Source organism: Antennarius striatus, chromosome 5, assembly GCF_040054535.1.
Source record: "Antennarius striatus isolate MH-2024 chromosome 5, ASM4005453v1, whole genome shotgun sequence".
Taxonomy (NCBI): domain Eukaryota; kingdom Metazoa; phylum Chordata; class Actinopteri; order Lophiiformes; family Antennariidae; genus Antennarius; species Antennarius striatus.
In genome coordinates this window covers 6,689,637-6,711,199 of record NC_090780.1, presented here as the reverse complement: position 1 = coordinate 6,711,199, position 21,563 = coordinate 6,689,637, and the positions used below count along the sequence as shown (strand labels likewise).

The 21,563-nt window shown below is 40.7% G+C and overlaps 1 protein-coding gene across 2 annotated transcripts in view; it reads left to right on the top strand.

Annotated features, from left to right (window-relative positions):
- The window catches only part of LOC137595103 (guanine nucleotide-binding protein G(s) subunit alpha-like), a 42,196-nt gene extending 26,980 nt beyond the window's left edge, over positions 1-15,216 (top strand). For both annotated transcript variants that reach the window (XM_068314945.1, XM_068314944.1), the window contains exons 6-12: positions 7,537-7,591; positions 7,708-7,781; positions 8,018-8,076; positions 8,245-8,365; positions 10,665-10,795; positions 11,391-11,458; positions 12,837-15,216. In XM_068314945.1, the coding sequence (XP_068171046.1) occupies positions 7,537-7,591; positions 7,708-7,781; positions 8,018-8,076; positions 8,245-8,365; positions 10,665-10,795; positions 11,391-11,458; positions 12,837-12,983 (655 nt within the window). In that variant the 3' untranslated portion in view covers positions 12,984-15,216. The remainder of the gene's footprint in view (positions 1-7,536; positions 7,592-7,707; positions 7,782-8,017; positions 8,077-8,244; positions 8,366-10,664; positions 10,796-11,390; positions 11,459-12,836) is intronic.
- Positions 15,217-21,563: the final 6,347 nt, after the last annotated feature.

Here is a 21,563-nt window from a genome sequence, read left to right as displayed (position 1 = left end):
TTGCGTTAGCTCCCGTGTTATCCACGATTTGTCATTGTCTATGACGATTTTCGGAAAAAACAGCTTTAACAATCACAATATACCACTTTGAAGCTGGATGTAATTATCTCACGGGCCGGTCTGATCATGTTTACACAATGAGCCACGAGTCTTTGTTCAGCAATGACTGAGGAAGCAGGTCCACGCTCAGTGCCGAAAAATCCACTTTTATATCATGAAAAACAGGAGTGGAAAACACGATAAGAATCAAAGCGAAAAATGTAGCAGCGAAGTTACTGAAAGTTTAAAAAGTTCCAGACTATGGCAACCATTCAATCTGTAAGCAGGCATGTTAGGGTGGTCAAGTAAACGAACGCATGTGAACCACGAGGGGAGGCCAGTGTAGATTGGTCAACTGAGAGGGAAGATGGAGATGGGGAAGGCTCAAGGGGGGGAGAGGTGCAGAGAGGAGCTTAGAGCTACACCCCATTAAAACAGAGCGTTAGAGAGCGGAAATAGATTTATAAATATTCAATCAAAGATATTGAGGACCACAGATCACTTTGGGGCAAGACATTTCAAATACATTGTAGTTGGACATCTGGCAGCTGAATGACATTTAAAAAAAGCATAATATGGGACCTTTAACCCTGTGGGGTGTGGTCAGTGGTTGATGGGGGTGACCGGAGGTGTCAAAGGGTGGGGTCATTGCAATTCGAGTTTCACCTTTGTATACTAATGAGGGTCATTAGTAGGGATGAGCGAGTACACCATTATCTGTATCTGTATCTGTTCAACCATCTAAATGATCAGTATCTGTACCTGTACTCAGAATGAGCGGGGCTTAAATCAGAAGTGAATGTGGTTTGACCAGAAATGGGTGAGGCTCAAATTGTTACATATAAAGTCTGAAATTAATATGGATTGATCAGAAGTTGTTATATTTATTGTTTATTTTAAAACTATTTATAGATCAGACTCAAAATTGAGATTCAAATCAATGTTTTTAATCACAATATTAAAGAAACTATTTACAGAGCAAGTTTTTATGAACTCAGAATATGATGTGCATTAATGAACAGAATGAATGCAATAGGAAATTATGAACTACAAACTATGCATGAACAAGAATTGTCATACTCAACACAACTTTTCAATTTTCTTTTTAAATTTTTTTCTTTTTATGATCAAACGTTTTTTTCCAATTTATTTTTACCAGCTAATGTTGATGCCGTTTTTTCTCACACAAAGTTAAGCCCATCCACACGATGCCGGAACATTTTGAAAACGCATCCAAAATGATTCACGTCCACACGACAGCGTTTTCAAAAAAATCTCTGTCCACATGTAAACGTATCAGGGCGTTTATCAACACGTGTATATGCAGAACAACTCCGAGAACGACTGGAGAGACGACCGGGACGTGTGGAAATTCACGTTGTTCCGCCTGGAGGATGACCTCCATCACAGAGTTCTCCCACCAGCAGGCAGCGCATCCCGGTCTTACCCAGAACTGGCGTCTTTGGCGAGGAACGTGAATGAATGGATGAATGAATAAATAAATACATATATAAACTTTATGACACATAAATAATGAAACAGACGAACAAATATTTAAGTGCACAGCATGTCAATTTCATTATCAACGCATCTTCGACGTGGAGCTGTTATACATCAGAAAATAGCCGGTTTTAGCTCCATTTGTACATGTAGATTCAAGTCACATGCATGACGTCACAGCGGTTTCAGTCCCAGGGACACGCCCCCCTGATAAAAAAAGTTGCGCATACACCGTCCACATGACAACGCAGACCCAGCGTTTTCAAAAAAATTCACCTTGGCCAGCGTTTTCAAAAGTTGCGTTTTTGTTCCGGATATCTGCGTTGTCGTGTGGACGGAATGCGTCCACGGAAAGCTGGACAACACCCTCAGACAAAGACTGGTCCACCCAGAAGACCTCACACCACATGGTCAGAAGAGCAATCTGGTATATGCAGCAAGGAATGCTCAGATGTCTACAAAAGGGAAACCAAACAACCACTACACAGTTCACAAGTGCATGGCTCAACACAGAAGTGCCAACTCACCAGGACAGGACTCGGCTGTCTTCCTTCACCTCACGGAAGAGGGACACTCATTTCAGGATTCAGATTTCCATATCTTGGACAGGGAAGACAGATGGTTTGAGATGGTTTGATATTTTCTATTTGTATTTGCTATTGTTTCATTGCATTCTTCTTTTTCTAGGAACATCTGGTGTTACAAGGGTGTCCTCTGCACTTTAGTTGTTGACCACCTCACTTTTGCAAACTTCCTGATGTAATGCACTAATTTTTAAATTGTATTTCCTTTTGTTTATTGATGTTTAGTGTTTTTGAGTGTTTAGTGTTTTTGAAGTTTCATCTAATGAAAAATTGTAAAAAGTTTTTTTGCAAAAAAATCTTCTTCTGAAGCACTTTAGTGCTTTCATCTAATGTAAAATGGTAAAATGTTTGAATGTGATTAAAGTGTTTTTGCAAAAAAAAATTTTTTCTCATTTTTCTGTTAAGTCTTTAATTTTCACTTTTTTTGTTTCATTTCATACTGTGGTGTTTTTTTTTGTGGTTTTTCCCTTTTTGTCTTCATTGCATCTTATCCCTTATTTCTAACCCACGCCATTCCCTATGTTTCTGTATTTTCTGCTGGCGGTTTCTCTCCCCGTTACCCAAATCTTTTTTTTCTATCCGTATTCATTTCTCTCTCCCCATCTGTCTCTCCCTTTTTCTGGCCCCACTCCAGTTGCACAAGATTTGGAGCCGATTGACTATTTATAGCGCCTGTGGTTTTGTCACCATGACAACCAAGCTGGAGGCCAGGGCGCCAGGGAGCTATTTTTGGAGCAGCGCTGTAATGTCAGACACAACCTCCTCTCTCTTTCTCTCGTTTCTGGACGGTATATGTGTTTGATTAAGGATTGGCTCGTGGAGCCTTTGGCTCGGTCGGCTCCCAACTTTAAAGTGTTGAATGCACAAAGAAGCCGTAAGCCCCTCGAATTGTTGTCCTCGGCAGGCTGTGTGATCTTTTCCCCCAGTAGAGGAAGTACCAAGACCAATTTCTGACTTGACCAGTTGTTGTCAGTTTGGTGTCAGATTTCGCTCCTGCAGACAGGGATTTCAGTTTCCTGAAATAACAAATTCAAGTGTGAAAATCAGTGCTTGCAGTGATTACAAAGGAATTTGTGTGTAATATCCAACTTGTGCAACTGAACTGGAATAAGTCACTATCTTGGTGAACTCAAAATGTGCAATGTGAGAAATTTAGGACTTGGCCTTGGCCTTTTCGTTTACATTAGTTTTAACAAGGGAAAGGTCTAAATAAATGTTATAACATTAACTGTGTTTACTTGAACAGTACCTTTTTATAATTGCGTATAAATATACATCTGTATGGGCATAAATACATGGTTGTAGAAATATATGTGCTGCCTCAGTATTATGCCCCAGCGGAAGTAAATGAGGAAGGGGCTATTATAGCTCTCGAGTATCAAACACAACAACCAAGAACGGAAGTGGTGCCTTTTTTTCTTTTTTTTGGGAGGATTTTGTTTTTCAAACACTTTCTATGGTTACAAGAGATTTGACTGTTCAATATTCATTTCTCAAAGATTTACCTCTTCTGATCTGTACTTCGTGATATTTTGTATTTTATATTTTTTTGAATGATATTCCAGTTAAATTTCATTTACAAGAATTTCAGTTAGCAGATTCAGGTTTATTATTTCCTTTCCGGGCATCTCTCTTCTGTGAAATACAAAAGAGAGGTGGTTTCTGAGTATCTCATGCTTGTAACTTTTATTTATGTAACACAAACAGCAATATTTTTTTAGTTTTTCAGTCTGTTTCACTGTGTTGTTCTGCTTCAGTTGGTTTGAACGTGTTTAAGATAATTGATTGTTTTTGAAAAGAAATTAAATTGTTTGTTGAATTTGTGAAAATCGGGGGGGCGTAGCTGACTTGGCGGATATAAAAGAGACTGTTTTTGGGTGTAATTCTTCCAGCTCGTTTGTGTGTGTGTGTGTGTGTGTGTGTGTGTGTGTGTCACAGCTTAGCTCGGATGCCGGTCGAAGGTCTGCAGATGTTGTGTGTTTCATGTTAAAACCACACAACCTGTCCATAACCACATCATGCAAATTGTGACAAGTGTGTTTTTTCACTTTTCTGTATCATGAGAAATTAAGTTTTAAGTTAAAAAGAAATTAAAATAAAACATTGACACTTGTTAACATATTGTAATACAAATGAAGTAACTATGTTCTGATGATTTCCAAATATAGGCAACCAGAAATATTAGTTATGTATCTTGAAACGCTCCTTCATCCAAATCTTGTTGAAAAAATTAAGATTAATTTTTCAAGCAGCTGAAGCTAACAGTTTTAACAGTACATTTTCCACTTCCAGCTTTATAAGTGAAGGACAGTTAAATCAGGAGGATTGAGCAGACCAGACTAGCTTAATCCCATTTAGATCTAAGGAAGTAGATCATAGTCTGGTAATCCTGTGTTTAACACTCCTACTTTAACTACGTGAAGGAATTACAAATCTGTCTTGATGCTGCAGCTTTTTAATTCCCTCCAGCATGGAGAGATTGTTTGATGGTAGATTGTTGGGGAAAAGAATAAATGAAACCCATATTTAAGTCTCTTCTACAAAGAAACTTTAGATTTTATGCCATTTAAAATTAAGATCGAGAAGAAAATTGCTAGTTATTTTCTTCATCTTTTGAAAGTCTGAATTTTTATCTCCAAGTATTTTTAAACTTGTCCAAATTGTAAAACATTTTAGTGAACTTGTACATTTGACCTTTTGTGGGGGGGTTTTATACGGCGACACATTGTTGATGTCCTTGTAAAAAAAGCAAAAATAGCAGATTAAAAGAAATAGAAAAAAATGTAATCTTTCTCTTCTTATCCTACTTAAATCCCCACATTGAAACACACTTACACTAAGCACAAACAGTTGTTTCAGCAACAAAAGTGACACCAAGTTTGTAAAAAGCTGAAAATGTGCTTTATATTTTGTACACACTGGGTTATTTTCAGGGACCAGACAAGAGTCCTGTGAGTATTTAGAGTGTAAATCAGCCCGTCTGCCACCCCAGAATAACTCTGGGAGGTTATTCATAACGCCGCAGTCCTCTCTGTTACTGGGGCAGCCTCTTTTATTTAGTTCAACTTACGAGGCTCTCGGTTATTATTGGTGCTTCTCCTATTAATAGGGAGAACTGCTAAAAATTAAGCACCTTGTTTTCCCTGGCCGCATCAGTGCCTGTAGATAAACAGGAGTTTGGCCTCTGCGGATGCCGCTAGCGACAGCAACCGTGTTAACTCTGCCATCATTAGAGCTTTTAGAGTCCGTCACATCCAGGGTATCGGTGCGTTCGGGAGCTCAGGCAGATGAACATTACCTGAGGATGAACACAAACGCTGGGGCTGCAGACACAGGGCAGTAACAGTTGTCCTCTGAGGCTCTGGCTTTGATGCACGAGTCTCTGGTATGGGAACACCTGAGCCACTCTGCCCCTGCTGACCTGTATTACTTGGCTCTCTGTTTTTGTTATTTTTTTCTTGATTCTCCATGTAATTTATGTTTGTACACAAACATCTCTTGACTGCTGAGAATGTTTGTCCCCTTTCAGCTCTCCTTCCACCTGGTGCTGGTCTGTGGGTCGGCTGCTGCAGTTTCCATTGACCCCATTCTCAGTGTGTTACCTATCTGCAACCCTTCTGTCACATACCACTCCTGTCTGCCACATTCCTCCTCATCTCAGAGGGGGTTACGTACTTTTGCCCTGAGAGGAAGCTACTGGCAAGCATTTAGCATTTTTAGTTATAAGAGCAGTGACAGACCATCAGTCAAAGCGGGAATCAAACAGGAAATTAGTGTTTGTCTAGGTTAGCAGCCTTTTTAGCTGGTATCCAGCCATCACCGTCACACAGGGGCCAAAATCTGTTTTAGCAATCAAACGCTACCAGGTGTACTGAGGAAATTAGTATTTGTGGTGCTATGCATCACCCTGACCCAACTGTTCTTGTTACCTATGAAGTTAATTTGTTGTGCGTGTGAACAGTCACTCCCCTAATTACATATGGGGTCTTTTCTATGAAAACGAGTTCCTATTGGAATTATTAATAGATCCGTTTTCCAAGAGAGAAGTGTGAACAAAAAATTAACATTAGTTTACACTTGGTAAGAAGTCAAATAATTCAGAGACGTTGTAACTAAAGAAAATGTCCCATGAGCCTGCATCCACCAACATTGACAACTCTGGAGATGACCAAACCGAGCAGGATGGCAGCGACAACGGCACCTGTTAGCCTTCCTGTGTCACTGCACAAACATTAAATGCTTGCTGTGAAAAAAGAGTTTCACTGGATTGATATCATTCACTGCATTTAAGCATGACTAATTTAGAATATTTAAGTGATTGGATTTAAATATTTTACAATAACCGAATTCCCGCAAACAAAGACATTAAACTTAGGTTTAAGTCGGGGGCAAATCCCTGGAACATACTCCAAAATAAAGTAAATATTTAATGCACTACGCTTTCAGATACAACAAATTTAGGCACAAAATTGTGTACAGACAAAAAATTTGGAGGAAAAGTTTCCCTCATTTCACCAGAAATTACATAGTCATGTATGTAAAAGTTTAAGACTTTCTCTTTTTTTGTTTTAATAAATTCAAAGCTTGTATATTCACAATCACACCTGGATTCTTTTTCTGTACACGCTTCATCTGGAAGAGAATCACGGAGTTCCTTCCAGTGCTGCAGCGTTAAGCTCAGCCCACTCCTCTTTCCACTGCAGGAATAGCTTTTGTTCTTTTTTTTACTTACTGTGTCTTCAGTACATCTGTTTAATATTGTCAGTATTGTGTAAATACCCTCAGGTTGTATAAAATGATTTCTTCCTGACTGTCTCAGTAATCTTGTACTGTACAAATGTGGGGATCGTTAGTTATTCCTTTCTCTGCTAGACTCTAAAGAAAAGAGACTAAAGGCTGAGTCTGAAGGCGCAGCCTGGGTCAATGTGATCATATCAGTCATCTTTATAGCCTGTCTTGAGTCCTGTCTTGTTGCTGACACCCCCAGAGGGTGACCCTGATACCGCGACCTGCATGAGAACAGCAGGTCTACTCACACACCCACTGAAGCAGCAGCAGCAGTGTGGGTCTGCTCATTGGAACAATTAACATGCATTTAGGTGGCACAACACACCTGAACAGGGAAAGCCTGCATTACCCACCCACGCAAGAACACACACACACACACACACACACACCCCTGTGCAAGTAGTACTTGAGCTACTCCATTGACGAGGCTGGTGTGACAGAGCAACGGCTCCTTGAGACTCAGCCCGCTGCCTCTGATTTCACCATGAATTCAAGCCTACGCCCCCTGGTGGCTGTTCAAGGATCAACGACCTCCATCTTTTCCTCGCTTCCATTTTCCTCACTTTCAGCATGTTATAATGTGATGCTATTAAGATGTAACTATTCTATTCTGTATTCGTTGCAGCTTCTTAGACAGGATCGAGGTGGTCAGGCAGAATGACTACACACCCACTGATCAGGTGAGACTTGCAACACATTTGCAGTGCCATCTTTGATGTGCAAAGCTTGCTTCTGTGCAGTGCTTACCTGCTCTGTGTTTTCTTTTACACCCTTCTGTTTCTGCTCTGCTACTTAGGACCTGTTGAGATGCAGAGTGCTGACATCTGGGATCTTTGAGACAAGATTTCAAATAGACAAAGTCAATTTCCAGTGAGTTTCCACACATTTATTTGCACAATGAATGATCCAAACTGAAAGACGTTGTATAAATTACAGACAATATTGTGTAATAAATAGAGTGAATTCATTTGAAAGACAGATTTTAATTGTGGAGAAGTATATTTTTCAATATTCAGTTATAATTGTTGTGAATTAAGCCCTAATTTTTCATTTTTGAACCTCATGGCTACTAACTGTTGAAATGCTTTGTCACGTCTGTCTCTCAGTATGTTCGATGTTGGTGGTCAGAGGGATGAACGTCGGAAATGGATCCAGTGTTTTAATGGTAGGAAGCTTCATGGTAACGATAATACTCAGGAGTATCTATGAAAGTTGTCTGACCTTCCAGACATTTGTTTTCTAGTTTTGTTAGATACACCTATTTGCATAGACACTCAGGTAGTTTTGCTTTCTTTGATAATCCTAGTCTGTGATGTCTGTTTGTGTGACACAGATGTGACAGCTATCATCTTTGTGGTGGCGAGTAGCAGCTACAACATGGTGATCAGAGAAGACAATCAGACCAACAGATTACAGGAAGCTCTCAATCTCTTCAAGAACATTTGGAACAACAGGTCAGGAGTTGGTCACAAAACATGGTTATCCATCGAACGAGCATAATTTTGTCACATCTAAATTCTTTTTTTTTTAGTGACTGTTGTCAAATACAGTGCGTTTCTGAAGATGAGGAGACATGAATGGATCAGACATGCCAGATAGCACGTGGTATGAAAGAGGCTGATAGTAAACCCAGTACATAAAACACTTTGCTGTATCCTGTAGCTGAGAATGTGTGCCTTATGAAATCATCTAGCCGTTCTTCAGAGATAAAATATACAAGTGATGGACGTCTATTCATGAAGCTTATGATGGTATTCATGAACAGGAACTCTAATCAGTGCATATAGATTGAGCCGTACAACCGGAATCAACTGCTTGCACATTTCTTTATGGAATGTATTCAAAGGTTTTGAGATTCAGGGCTAAAACATCATCTGTTGAGTATAACTTGTTGAAAAAAATCAAAAACTTAACATCAGCTCTTCAACTTCTTGTCCTTCACTGTGTCAGCACTGGCAAATTAGTGGTAAAAACAAGCAGCCCACAGCATTGCCCTTCAATTTATTTAACTAGTCAAGTGGGTTTTTAAAAAAATCTGGTATCTGGGAAGCTAGAGGTGCGCAGATCCAGAATCCTAGAGACAATACAAGAAAGTAATTTAACTTCCTCACAGACTTGTGTCCAAAAACGCAAGAAAAGAACCAATCATCTTTACCTGCCTCTTTGGACATGAAAGGTTTTTTTTGTCACTCCAATGTTTTCCTGCTGTCTTAGACTTTCTTGGACAGCAAATCTCTCACTTCAGCTCCTTTTGAGGTTTATCAACTCATTGCTTAGATACATATGATTGTACATTGATAAACAACAGCTTCCACTGATATGAAATATAGAAACTGGTGAGGTAAATAAACAGAATTTGTTGGGTTTTGGATCTTTCTTTACTCCTTTCTTACATCAGCATTCATTGTCACTGTTGAGGACAAGCTCAGTAATAACTCAGTAATAAGACATGAACACGGGTAAAGTGAAGAAGTGGAGTTACTGTGTGCATTACATCATCAGAACCAGTCCGTCGCATCTGTTCCCCCCGTCCCTGATGACGTGAAGCCACTCCAGAGCTGCTCCTTCTGTTTGACACTCTATAGTTGAAGTGCTGACAAATGGCACTAGAGCTCTTCTTGCTGCTGCTAGTGGTTCTTTATTACACTATTTTTTCTCTTATACCCATTTTATCATTTTTGACTTGCTAACACACCAACTTATCCAACAGTGGTGAAGATTTTTAATTTTGTTTTTACTGAAGGGAAAATATGTGGAATGTTTGCCTGAGTGTAACTTTAAAACAAATATATAACTTCAAATATTTACACACACACCACTATGTGCCAGAGTGGGTTTTTTGCTGTTTCTACAGCTTTGCAATTGTCATTATTTCCATGTCAACAATCTATATCTAACCCTAACGGGGCGGCAGTAGCTCAGTCCACTAATTCTTCAGCTGGGGACCGGAGGAGCACCGGAGGATAGCCGGTTCAAATCCCAAAAAAACTTGGAGCGTAATAGAGACAGTAGAGGGGTGTCTCTCCACCTCCTGAGCACCGCCGAGGTGCCCTTGAGCAAGGCATCGTCCCCCACAAGCCGCTCATAGGGCGTACCAGTGAGGAGCTGCCCGCTGCTCTACCCCTCACTATCTACCTGCATGCCATACAGACCCCTTATTTGTGTGTGTTTCAGGGCCTGCACCATATACATATGTGTGTGTTGGAATAGACTAGAGTGAAAACGATTCCCGAAGGGGATAATAAAGAGTATCTTCTTCTTCTTCCAACCCTATAGGATAAAGGAAGATTGACTTTAGAGCACATCTTGTGTTGATTCTATGATTATATACAAAAGAATTTGGTCTGCATCTTTTCCCCCCCCACATAATCACATATTTAAAACTTTTCCTGACGGCTGAACTTGGACCACTTCTGTTCATACAGAAACACAGTTTGATGCTGCTGCGATGGAGGATATGAGGATATTTTCTTCTTAGCGCCACCAGGGAGACGGTGTTTTATCCTGTTTTGATTGGTCGGATGATTTGATTGCTCAAACTATGGGACTATTGCTTTTAGCTGCAATGTCATCATGGGTATACTGAGCTGCGAGACCAGACATTTGTGGACTACAGTATCACTTAAGTGTCTTTTTCTGTGACGTATTGTGGGCGGAGAATTTAAATGGATGTAGCGTCCTTCCCCATTAAGCTTGAAGATCTTTTACTTCCTAAACTAAAACCAGAATAAACATTTTCTTTTCCCTCTACAGGTGGCTACGTACCATTTCGGTAATCCTCTTCCTAAACAAGCAGGATCTGCTTGCCGAGAAGGTTTTAGCAGGGAAATCTAAAATCGAGGAGTATTTCCCAGAGTTTGCGCGCTACACTACGCCTGATGATGGTATGACGCTTTCCAGTTTGAAATGGTTAGAAGCTATGGAAATCATGCCTCGTCTGTTATAAAACAGAACTGTGAGCTTGTTTTGACACCTTACATGCAGTAAAATTAAAACATTGTGACTTAAAATTTCCAAAGGGGATTCATTTATCATTATGATTCTCTGTTTATACCACTAGTATTTCAGAATAAACCACCAGACACTTCCACCTTTGTCCTTTTGTTTCACAAAACATTTAATCAAGCCTCTCCCTGACTTTTGACCAATCTGAAGCTTTTGCATGCACAGTGAGCCTCTAAACAACATGGCAGTTTCCACCCCTAAAGCAGACCAGCGTATCATCAGTTTGTTGATCAATGTGTGATCATTGGTGCTGTCTGTCCCAAAATCCTGATGTCTGTCCCACAAGCATAACATCAGCTAATTACCCCTAAAATCAGCATTGTTTAAACATGGGCAATCAATATTTTAAAACAAAGATAGTTTAGGTATGTTTTTGATTTTAAAACAGCTGCTCCTCGTATTGGTGTCCTGTTCAGCTGGAGGAGCGATGCTGCCCTGTTTGCTTGAAAAATGACTTCATGTCTTCCCCGACAGCAATACCAGAGCCGGGTGAAGACCCCCGTGTCACAAGAGCAAAGTACTTCATTCGGGATGAATTTCTGGTATGTACAACGTTTTTACTCTGATTGTTTCAACCTGTTTGGTTCACAGAACAATGGAATATTTTGATCAATAGGGTTTTTTCCCCCCAAACTTTTCTCCTAACAGAGGAGATATTGGCCCATGATAAACCCTACAGGATCTGATGTGGTAACTTTTGGTAACGTCATCACTGATTTAACTTATATTTGTTACAAGAAAGGGGTAATTCTAAAAAACTTGTTGAATTACGTTTGATTTGTCATCCTTTGCTTAGAATTCTTAAATATTAAATAAAACGTTTTACAGTTACATGAACATTTTATTACATTTATCATTCTGTCATTCTGTTTGTCACACCTCCCAGTAAAGACATCAAAAAATGCATAAATCTATGCTGCTCTGACAAACCCATTATGTTTACGTTATAATAATGGTAATAACGGTTATTATAATTTTACAGTTATGTTATAATTATTATAATGTAATAATTGTGATAATGGTTATAATAGTGGTTATAATGGTTATAATATGTTATAATGGTTATACAAATGTTATAATAATATTATGATGTTGTAATAATGGTGATAATGGTTAAAATGGTTATGGATATAATAATGTTATAATGATGTTATAATGTTCATAACAAGGTTATAATACAGTGCGCCCTTGCGCAATCGCGCATTTACACACGCGACTCCACCTCATCACACGTGATACACACATTCTATTGGCTGGCGGCATTCGGAAGTGTGCTCTGTTCCATCAGTCTTGGACTTTCGTGAGACTTTCGTGAGACACAAAAGTGCTTTAAACAGTCGATAAGAGTGTGGAAAAAGGTAATACAGATAGAAGGTGGTGTAGGCCTTGTGCACGTGGTGCCGGAACGTTTTGAAAATTGATTGAGGTTGAAAACTTTTTTTCAACCTGCATAGATAAAGATTTGCATCCACACTACAGCTTTTTCAAAAAGATCTAAGTCCACACGTATCCGCATCAGTGCGTTGATAATCCAGGGACACGCCCCCTGGATAGAAAAAGTTGCGGATACAGTGTCCACACGACAACGCAGACCCAGCGTTTTCAAAAATTTCCCCTTTGCCAGCATTTTCAGAAATTTGCGTTTTCGTCCCGGATATCTGCGTTGTCGTGTGGACGGAAGGCGTAAACGCAATAAAAATTTTTTCGAAAAGTGTGGACAGGGCCTTAATATCAGTATGGGGAGGGTTCATAAATGTTTAAATTACCGTAAAAAATAAGATAAATAGATCACAATCTCGATCGCGAATTCCTGAATCGCGTGTGGTTCCTGGAACGCATTAACTGCAAAGAACTAGGGCGCACTGTATATAACAACGGGTCAACATAACCCTTGACGATACGTTTGTTTCACTTCTTCAGAGGATCAGCACAGCCAGTGGGGATGGACGCCATTACTGTTACCCCCACTTCACCTGTGCAGTGGACACAGAAAACATCCGCCGCGTCTTCAACGACTGTCGCGACATTATCCAGAGAATGCATCTACGACAGTATGAGCTGTTGTGATGGGCAGCGGCATCTAGCCTACGTATCGACCTACCAACCTACCTATGTTCCCACCACGACATGTTAGCCACCAACTATACCAAACGACATAGCAAATGAGCGAGGAAGCGAGCGACCACCTACCTTCCCTTCCGTCAGATATTTTTTCTTTTACAACCTTCACAATTACAACAAAACTTTACACACAATTAACAAAATACCACCAACAGTGTCATCAACTGTCAATCAGAGCAGGTTGCTGTGCTCATTCTCACGTTGACACCGGTGAGGAGGTCGAAACTCGAACGCAGGCAGTGCCTCCTTTTGGCTTTCTTCACCTCTGATACATAAACACACATTCACAGCAACACAAACACACACTATAGCAAGATACATCCAGGACCCTTGGATAATGTCTCATATCAGTCTCACACACACACACACACACACACACACACACACACACACACACACACACACACACGCTTTTAAAACCAAGTCCTCCAGCCAATGGCGGAGGTCAAACTGGATAATACATTCTGAGAGAGAGCAATTTATTCACCGCGTGCTGAAGATGTAGGAGGAAAAGTAGCGCGGCAGGCGCAAGTGGACGGTGAACCCACACGGAGGAGGGCTACGAACGGACCATTTAATTGACTAATGGCTGCCTGTGGACCCAAACGTGACTGGATTGTAAGACTACACAGCTCACATGATTCACTCCTCAGAAAGTCAGCTGAAGAAGAAGAGCAGAAAAAAAAATGGAAACAAAAAAGAAAAATACCACAAAATGCAGAAGTTGATGAGTACCAGTGGACTTCACCCCGTGCAAAAAAAATCCAAACTCTATAGATAGATATTTGTGCGTGTGTGTGCGTGTGTGCGTACATATGTGCATGTGTGTGTGTATGTATATACTGTATGTGTGTTTGTCTGATTGTGTGCGTACATATATATATATATATATATATATATATATATATATATATATTTATATAATACGCACATATACATAGTTTCCTGTAATAACACAATTCAAATTTTAAGTTTTTAATTTTACCCCATGTTGTGTGTTGATGTACACTGTGTGTGTGTGACCTGCCTTTGCGCACCATTTAACCCTTTCTATATACACACACACACATACCCTTGCCTCCTGCCACTGCTTTTACTTGACGACCGTTCAGCACGTGGAAAAAAAAGGAGAGGTTTTATCCAATCAGGAAAAATGCAAGACGAGAGCATGAAGTACAAGAAATTACTTCAAGACTGGATTCAAGATTTTTACCTGGGATTGCAGACACTAACACACACACACACACACACACACACACACACACACACACACACACACACACACACACACACACACAAGCTTGTGCTCCAGCCATCATCAGCCTTTCCCCTGCCCACACAATACCCCCCATCCACTCCCACCCCTGCCTCTTGTCATATTCCCTCACCTCTCCCCCGTCCCACCCCACCCCCCCAGCTTTAAGTACTTCTGTCTTTATTTTACTGCTGGACTATTATTCTTGTACAGACTGTAAAATGTATTATTTTGTACAACTTTATTGAAGAAAAAATGACTTGTAGAAGATCCCTGTGCCTTGATCACGACTGTACGTGTAAAAATGAGCTAATATGTAAGTTATGTTTCACTGCGCTGTACAGGTGGACGGGTCTGTCCCACCTCGACCGTGCGAGCTCACCCCCCCATTGAAGTCTGTCTGGGGGAGGGGCATCGGATCGAGGCAGAGGCCTTCGTCTGTTGCTTTGTTCCATTTTTTTTTGTTTTGTCCCCCCCAACCCTACCCCATTTGACCCTGCCCCCGCAACCCCTCCCACATTTGCTTGTTGATTCATTTGTTTTGTTTTGACTTTCTTCTGGTTTATATAATAGGAATTTTAAAAAAAAAAACACGGTAAAAAAGATAATCAGACACATCACCTTAATGCTGTGTAGAGAAAGTTACTGAACCCTAACACAATTTAATATATATAAAATATATTTCAGATTTTATATTTTATATATATGTACTGTACACGTATATCTTCCTTGTGAGCTTTCCCTCAGGTTTTCTTTGATTTCCGTCAGTAACATTTGTTTCATGGCCATTCAGGGTGAAATGGGATGGGTGTTCATTTTTTGTTTTTATTTGAGCTTTAACCCTTTTGAAGGAGAGGGAAATATCCAGTTGCAAAACATTGCTTGTTTCTACATAAACCAAATTCTTTTGCTTAAATGATGATACACAGTTGTTATAGTGTTTGGTTCATTTTCAGGCTGCAAGGCCCTGAAGTCCACATTACAACACTCAGCAGCCAGTTGACTAGGCGTTCGGTCTTACGGTGCAGACTGATACGGCAGTCCTGCAGCGGATTCTCCCTTCATGATGGTAATAGAGAATGTTGTGTGAGAGCGAATATTTTGTTCACTTCAAGTAAGACGGACTTACTTGAAGTCCGCCTTACTTGAAGTCCGTCACCTCAATAAAGTCTGCATCCAGTAAATAATCCTACCATTTATACAATTATCCAGACCAAGAACATACAAAGTTCTTCAAAAATATAAAGGAAGCATCATTCAGATACAACAGAACAGAAGTAGGGAAACAAATTTAGATCAGCTTTTTAAAGGCAAATGTGGAACATATGCATTAAGTTCTTGAAGGCACACCAAACCAAATCAACAACTTTAAACAGACTCAACAAATCCCTGAAAACAATTTAAAACATTTTATTGAACACCACAAGTTTTAAGAAGGAGTATTTGTTATCACGTAACGACTCTAATCTGTTTCTTTTGTCTTTATGGCTGGAGAAAGATCAGTTTTAAAGGTGGCATTTTTGCCAATTCTCAAAATGTTTCCGTTAGTTTTGAATACAATCTCTACCATGGCCTACTCAGAAAGATCATGGTTGTCACATAGTCAAGTTTGTGGAAATATTCACTTATTTATTTTCATTCTAGTGAAGAATTAAAATGACTGAGCGTTTTAGGTTTTCACAATAAGGGAAACAGCCAAGGAGAGGAATACAGATTAGGAATTTAAACACCAAATTATAGACCAGCTCTACAAACTCTGTATCCTAAAACACAAAGTGGCTTTTTTTTTTCAACACATCGTTTAATATGTATTTAGAGAAAGATTTGAGTTGAATTTGAGGTTGGTTTCTATTTCTCTGGAAGAGAATAGATTACAGTAGATTTACATCCACTGTTTTCTAGTCAACACGTCACCTGTGTTCTCTAACACCGCTTAGGCTTCAGTAAGGGAAACTAATCTTGGCTCAAAAAGAACAAACTCTACCTGATTGTTTTGGATTTAAGTTTTTCTGGTATCGTTTGGTTTTCTGTGTGATTTGCTATGCATTTGGTGCAAAGACTTACATTGGACTTAAATAGAATGAATGAATGAAGCGCTTGGTAAAAACAAGATACCAGGCTTTAAATATTAAGGAACTTTTGAATCTTTGGTTCATTCAGTCTGGGAATTCATCTGACTCTCTTTTCAAAAAATGTAAAATTTCTGATATTCCTTTTGTTTCCTTGGTGGAGCAACAGGAATACGAGGTGAAGCTGGTAATTCCTCTTTTAGCGACAATGGACCCACCCACCTGCCTCCAGAGTGAGTGTGCAGACTCAAGGTCATGCATCATGGACAAGTGCACCATTGTTTCACATCACCGCGGTTTAATGTTTCTATTTTCTATGTGAAGAATGACGAAGTGAGAAGTCTTGTGAAAGCTCAGGTGAGATCACACCTGTCAGCAACCGACGCAGGAATGTTTTGCTGTCTGCTGCAGTTGGCAAGTGACCTGAGGCAACAAGGGCTATATAATGTTGTACAGTCCACATCCACAGTTACGGTGTAACTGGGAAGATGTGATCAGTAAGTTAATGTTGGTCCCAAACTTAAATATTTTTAAATGTATGTAAATGCATTATACAGTGTACAGAGACATTCTCAAGTTGAAACAAACATATCTCCAAAAATATTACCACAAAGTTTCAGTCATACTTGAGTCAAAAATACAACTATGCTGGGTATCACTGAGATCTCCCTTAGTAGGAACTAAACAGATTTTTTTTAAAAGCAAAAACAAATGATGTAATAGGGTGGACTGAATTGGAGACGCACACGGACACAAGCCAGTGTCTTACTGTGCTTAGTCCCAAGCTCGGATAAATACAGAGGGTTGTGTCAGGAAGGGCATCCTACTTAAAACATGTGCAAAATCAAAAATGCAAATCAAATCTATGACTTCCAAACCAGATCGGTCGAGGCCTGGGTTAGCAACGACCGCCAATGGTGCTGTACACCTACAGGGTGCCGGTGGAAATTGGACTACTGTTGGTCGAAGAAGGAGAGGAGGAAAGTGTTTTCGTAGGATGAGAGAGAAAAGGAACGGCAAGAGTATAGGACTGAAAGTAAAGACGTTGAATGTTGGAACTATGACAGGAAAAGGTAGCGAGTTGGTTTACGTGATGCAGAGGAGGAAGGTAGACATGCTGTATGTCCAGGAGACAAGGTGGAAAGGTAGCAAGGTTAGAAGTTCATGAGAAGGGTTCAAGTTGTTCTATAATGATGTAGATAGGAAGAGAAATGGAGTAGGAGTTATCTTGAAGGGTGAGTTTGTTAGGAATGTCCTGGAGTTAAAAAGAGTGTCAGTGATGACTCAAGCTAGAAATCGTATGTGTGATGTTCAGTGTTGTTAGTGGGTATACTCCACAGGTAGGATGTGAGCTGGAGGAGAAGGAGGAATTCTGGTTGGACTTTGATGAAGTGATGCAAAGCATACCTCGAAGTGAAAGAGTTGTCATTGGTGCAGACTTCAATGGACATGTTGGTGCAGGAAACAGAGGTGATGAGTAGGTGATGGGCAGGTTTAGTATCCAGGAGAGGAATGCAGGAGGACAGATGGTGGTTGACTTTTTAAAAAGGATGGAAACGGCTGTAAATACTTTTTTCCAGAAGATGCAGGAACATAGGGTGATCTATAAGAGTGGAGGTAGGAGCACACAGGTAGACTACATCTTGTGTACATGGTGTACTCTGAAAGAGATCAGTGATTGCAAAGTAGTGGTAGGTGACAGTGTAGCCAAACAGCATAGGATGTTGGTGTGTAGGATGACTCTGGTGGTGAGGAAGATGAAGAAGGCAAAGGCAAAGCAGAGGACGGAATGGTGGAAGTTGAAATAGGAAGAGTGTTGCATGAGTTTTAGGAAGGAGTTAAGACAGGCTCTGGAGGGTCAGGAGGTGCTTCTAGATGACTGGACAACTACAGCTAATGTGATCAGGGAGACAGGTAGGAGAGTACTTGGTGTGTCATCTGGAAGGAAAGTAGATAAGGACACTTGGTGGTGGAATGAGGTACTGGAGTGTATACAGAGAGGTTAGGTAAGAAGTGGGACACTGAGAGGACTGAGGAGAGTCGACAGGAGTACAGGGAGATGCAGCGTAAGGTGAAAGTACAGGTAGCAAAGGCCAAACAAGGGCCTTATGATCACTTGTATGCTAGGTTGGACAGTAAGGAGGGAGAGACTGATCTATACAGGTTGGCAAAAGACAGAGACAGAGATGGGCAGGACGTGAAGCAGGTTAGGGTGATTTGAGGATAGGGATGGAAGTCTATTGACAGGTTCCAGTAATGTGATGGGAAGATGAAAAGAGTAATTTGAAGAGTTGATAAACGTGGAAAATGAGAGAGAAAAAGACTAGAAGAGTTGACTGTTGTGGACCAGGTTGTAGCAAAGATTAGTCAGGATGAAGTGAGGAGGGCATTGAAGTGGATGAAGAGTGGAAAGGCAGTCGGTCCTGATGATATACCTGTGGAGGTATGGAAGTGTCAAGGAGAGGTGGTAGTAGTTTCTGACTAGGTTGTTCAACAGGATCTTAGATAGTGAGAAGATGCCTGAGGAATAGAGAAGTTTGCCCATTTTTAAGAGTAAGGGAGATGTGTAGAGTTGTGGCAACTACAGAGGAATAAAGCTGATGAGCCATGCAATGAAGTTATAGGAAAGAGTAGTGGAAGCTCAACTAAGGGCTGAAGTAGGCATGTGTGAGCAGCAGTATGGTTTTTTTTGCCAAAAAAGAGTACTACAGATACAGTCTTTGCTTTGATGATGTTGATAGAGAAGTACAGAGAAGGCCAGTAGGAGCTGCATTGTGTTTTTGTAGATCTGGAGAAACCTTATGACAGGGTGCCCAGAGAGGAACTGTGGTATTGTATGAGGAAGTCTGGAGTGGCAGAGAAGTATGTTAGAGCGTATGAGGACTGTAAGACAGTGGTGAGGTGTGCTCTCGGTGTGACAGAGGAGTTCAAGGTGGAGGTGGGACGGCATCAGGTATCAGCTGAGCCCCTTCTTGTTCACTATGGTGATGGACAGGCTGACAGACGAGGTTAGAAGGGAATCTCCATAGACTATGATGTTTGCAGATGACATTGTGATCTGTAGTAAGAGCAGGGAACAGGTGGAGGAGAAGCTAGAGAGGTTAGACAGTACATGTGTGTGATTGATAGGGACCCAAGTGGAAGAGTGAGGTTACAGAAAGAAGAGATCAAGAAGGTGGGGGATTTTAAGTACTTAGGGTCAACAGTCCAGAGCAATGGAGAGTGTGGAAAAGAGGTGAAGAAGCGTGTTCTCTTTGGGAGTGGACAGTATGGATAGGATCAGGAATGAGTACATCAGTGGGAGGTTTTGGCACATGTTAGAGGTTTTGGAGATAAAGTCAGAGAGGCCAGACTGAGATGGTTTGGACATGTCCAGAGGAGAGATAATAAAGTGGTACCTCTACTTACGAACGTCTCTTCATACGGAATTCTGAAGTTACGAAACGCCTCAACAGGAAAATATTGCCTCTTGTTACGAAAGAAATTTCAGGATACGAAAGGTGAAAATACAGTATGGGCTGTTACTCGCAGCTCCCAAAGTTACCTGAACGCAACATTCTTATAGCTGCTCTGTCATCGGCTATTTCTGAGCATCTTCCTGGCATCCTATTGGCTAAGAGGGACCTGTATATGTAGCTAGATAGGTGTCTATGCAGCGTCTTCATCATTCAGCCCTCGACCCATGCAGTGTTCTGATAGTTTTATGTAAATATATTAACTTTTAGAGTATTCACGATGAAGAAAGTGATGGGGAAAAGAGAAAAAGAAAAGTTTTTTTGTCCATACAAACGAAGAGATAATACAAAAAGCATGAAAAAGGAATGCGTTTGATTTCGCCAAAGAATATGGCCGTAACGCATCTACAATCGCCACGTTATTAAAACAAAAGAAAGCCATAAAACACTGGGAGTTTAAGGCATTGGGTGGGTGGTTCGAGAAGTTCAAAAGGAGAACTGGAATTCACTGTGTTGTTTGGCATGTTGAGTCAAGTAGCGCATGAACCAAAGAGGGCAAAAAATACTGAGGACAGCAGTTTTGTGTTTTACATTATGCACAACTCTCATTGTGTCATAATCTAATCATAACATGTATTTATTACATGTTTTGATGCATTTTTATGCTTTATAAAACATGTCTGAATTTTGGGGGGCTTGAAACAGATTAGGGCATTGCATGAAAAAGGCGTCTCAATTTACAAAATTTTCTACTTAGGAAATTTCTTCCAGAACCAATTAATTTCGTTTGTAGAGGTACCACTGTATATTGGTAGAAGGATGCTGAGTTTTGAACTGCCAGGCAGGAAGCCTAGAGGAAGACCAAAGCGGAGGTTTATGGCTGTAGTGAAAGAGGACATGAAGGTAGGTGGTGTGAGAGAAGAGGATGCAGAAGACAGGGTTAGATGGAGGAAACTGATTCACTGTGGCGACCCCTGAAGGGAAAAGCTGAGAGTAGAAGACGGATGGACTGAATTGTCAGCATTTAACCAGATTAAATGTGCTGATTCTCTTCTTTTCCTTTTGGCTTTTCCCTTCAGGGGTTGCCACAGCGAATCAATTGCCTCCATCTAACCCTGTCTTCTGCATCCTCTTCTCTCACACCAACTACCTTCATGTCCTCTTTCACTACGTCCACAAACCTCCTCTTTGGTCTTCCTCTAGGCCTCCTGCCTGGCAGTTCAAAACTCTGTATCCTTCTACCAATATATTCACGATCTCTCCTCTGGACATGTCCAAACCATCTCAGTCTGGCCTCTCTGAGTTTATCTCTAAAACCTCTAACATGTGCTGTCCCTCCGATGTACTCATTCCTGATCCTCCTCTTCCTGGTCACTCCCAAAAAGAACCTCAGTATCTTCATCTCTGCTACCTCCAGCTCTGTCTCCTGTCTTTTCCTCAGTGACACTGTCTCTAGACCAAACTACATCGCTGGTCTCACCACAGTTTTTTACACCTTTCCCTTCATTTTAGCTGAAACTCTTCTATCACACATCAAACCTGACACTTTTCTCCATTCGTTCAGTCTTGCCTGTACACGCTTCTTCACCTCTTTTCCACACTCTCCATTGCTCTGGACTGTTGACCTTAAGTACTTAAAATCCTCCACCTTCTTGATCTCTTCTCCCTGTAACCTCACTCTTCCACTTGGGTCCCTCTCATTCACACACATGTACTCTGCCTTACTGTGGCCAACCTTCATTCCTCT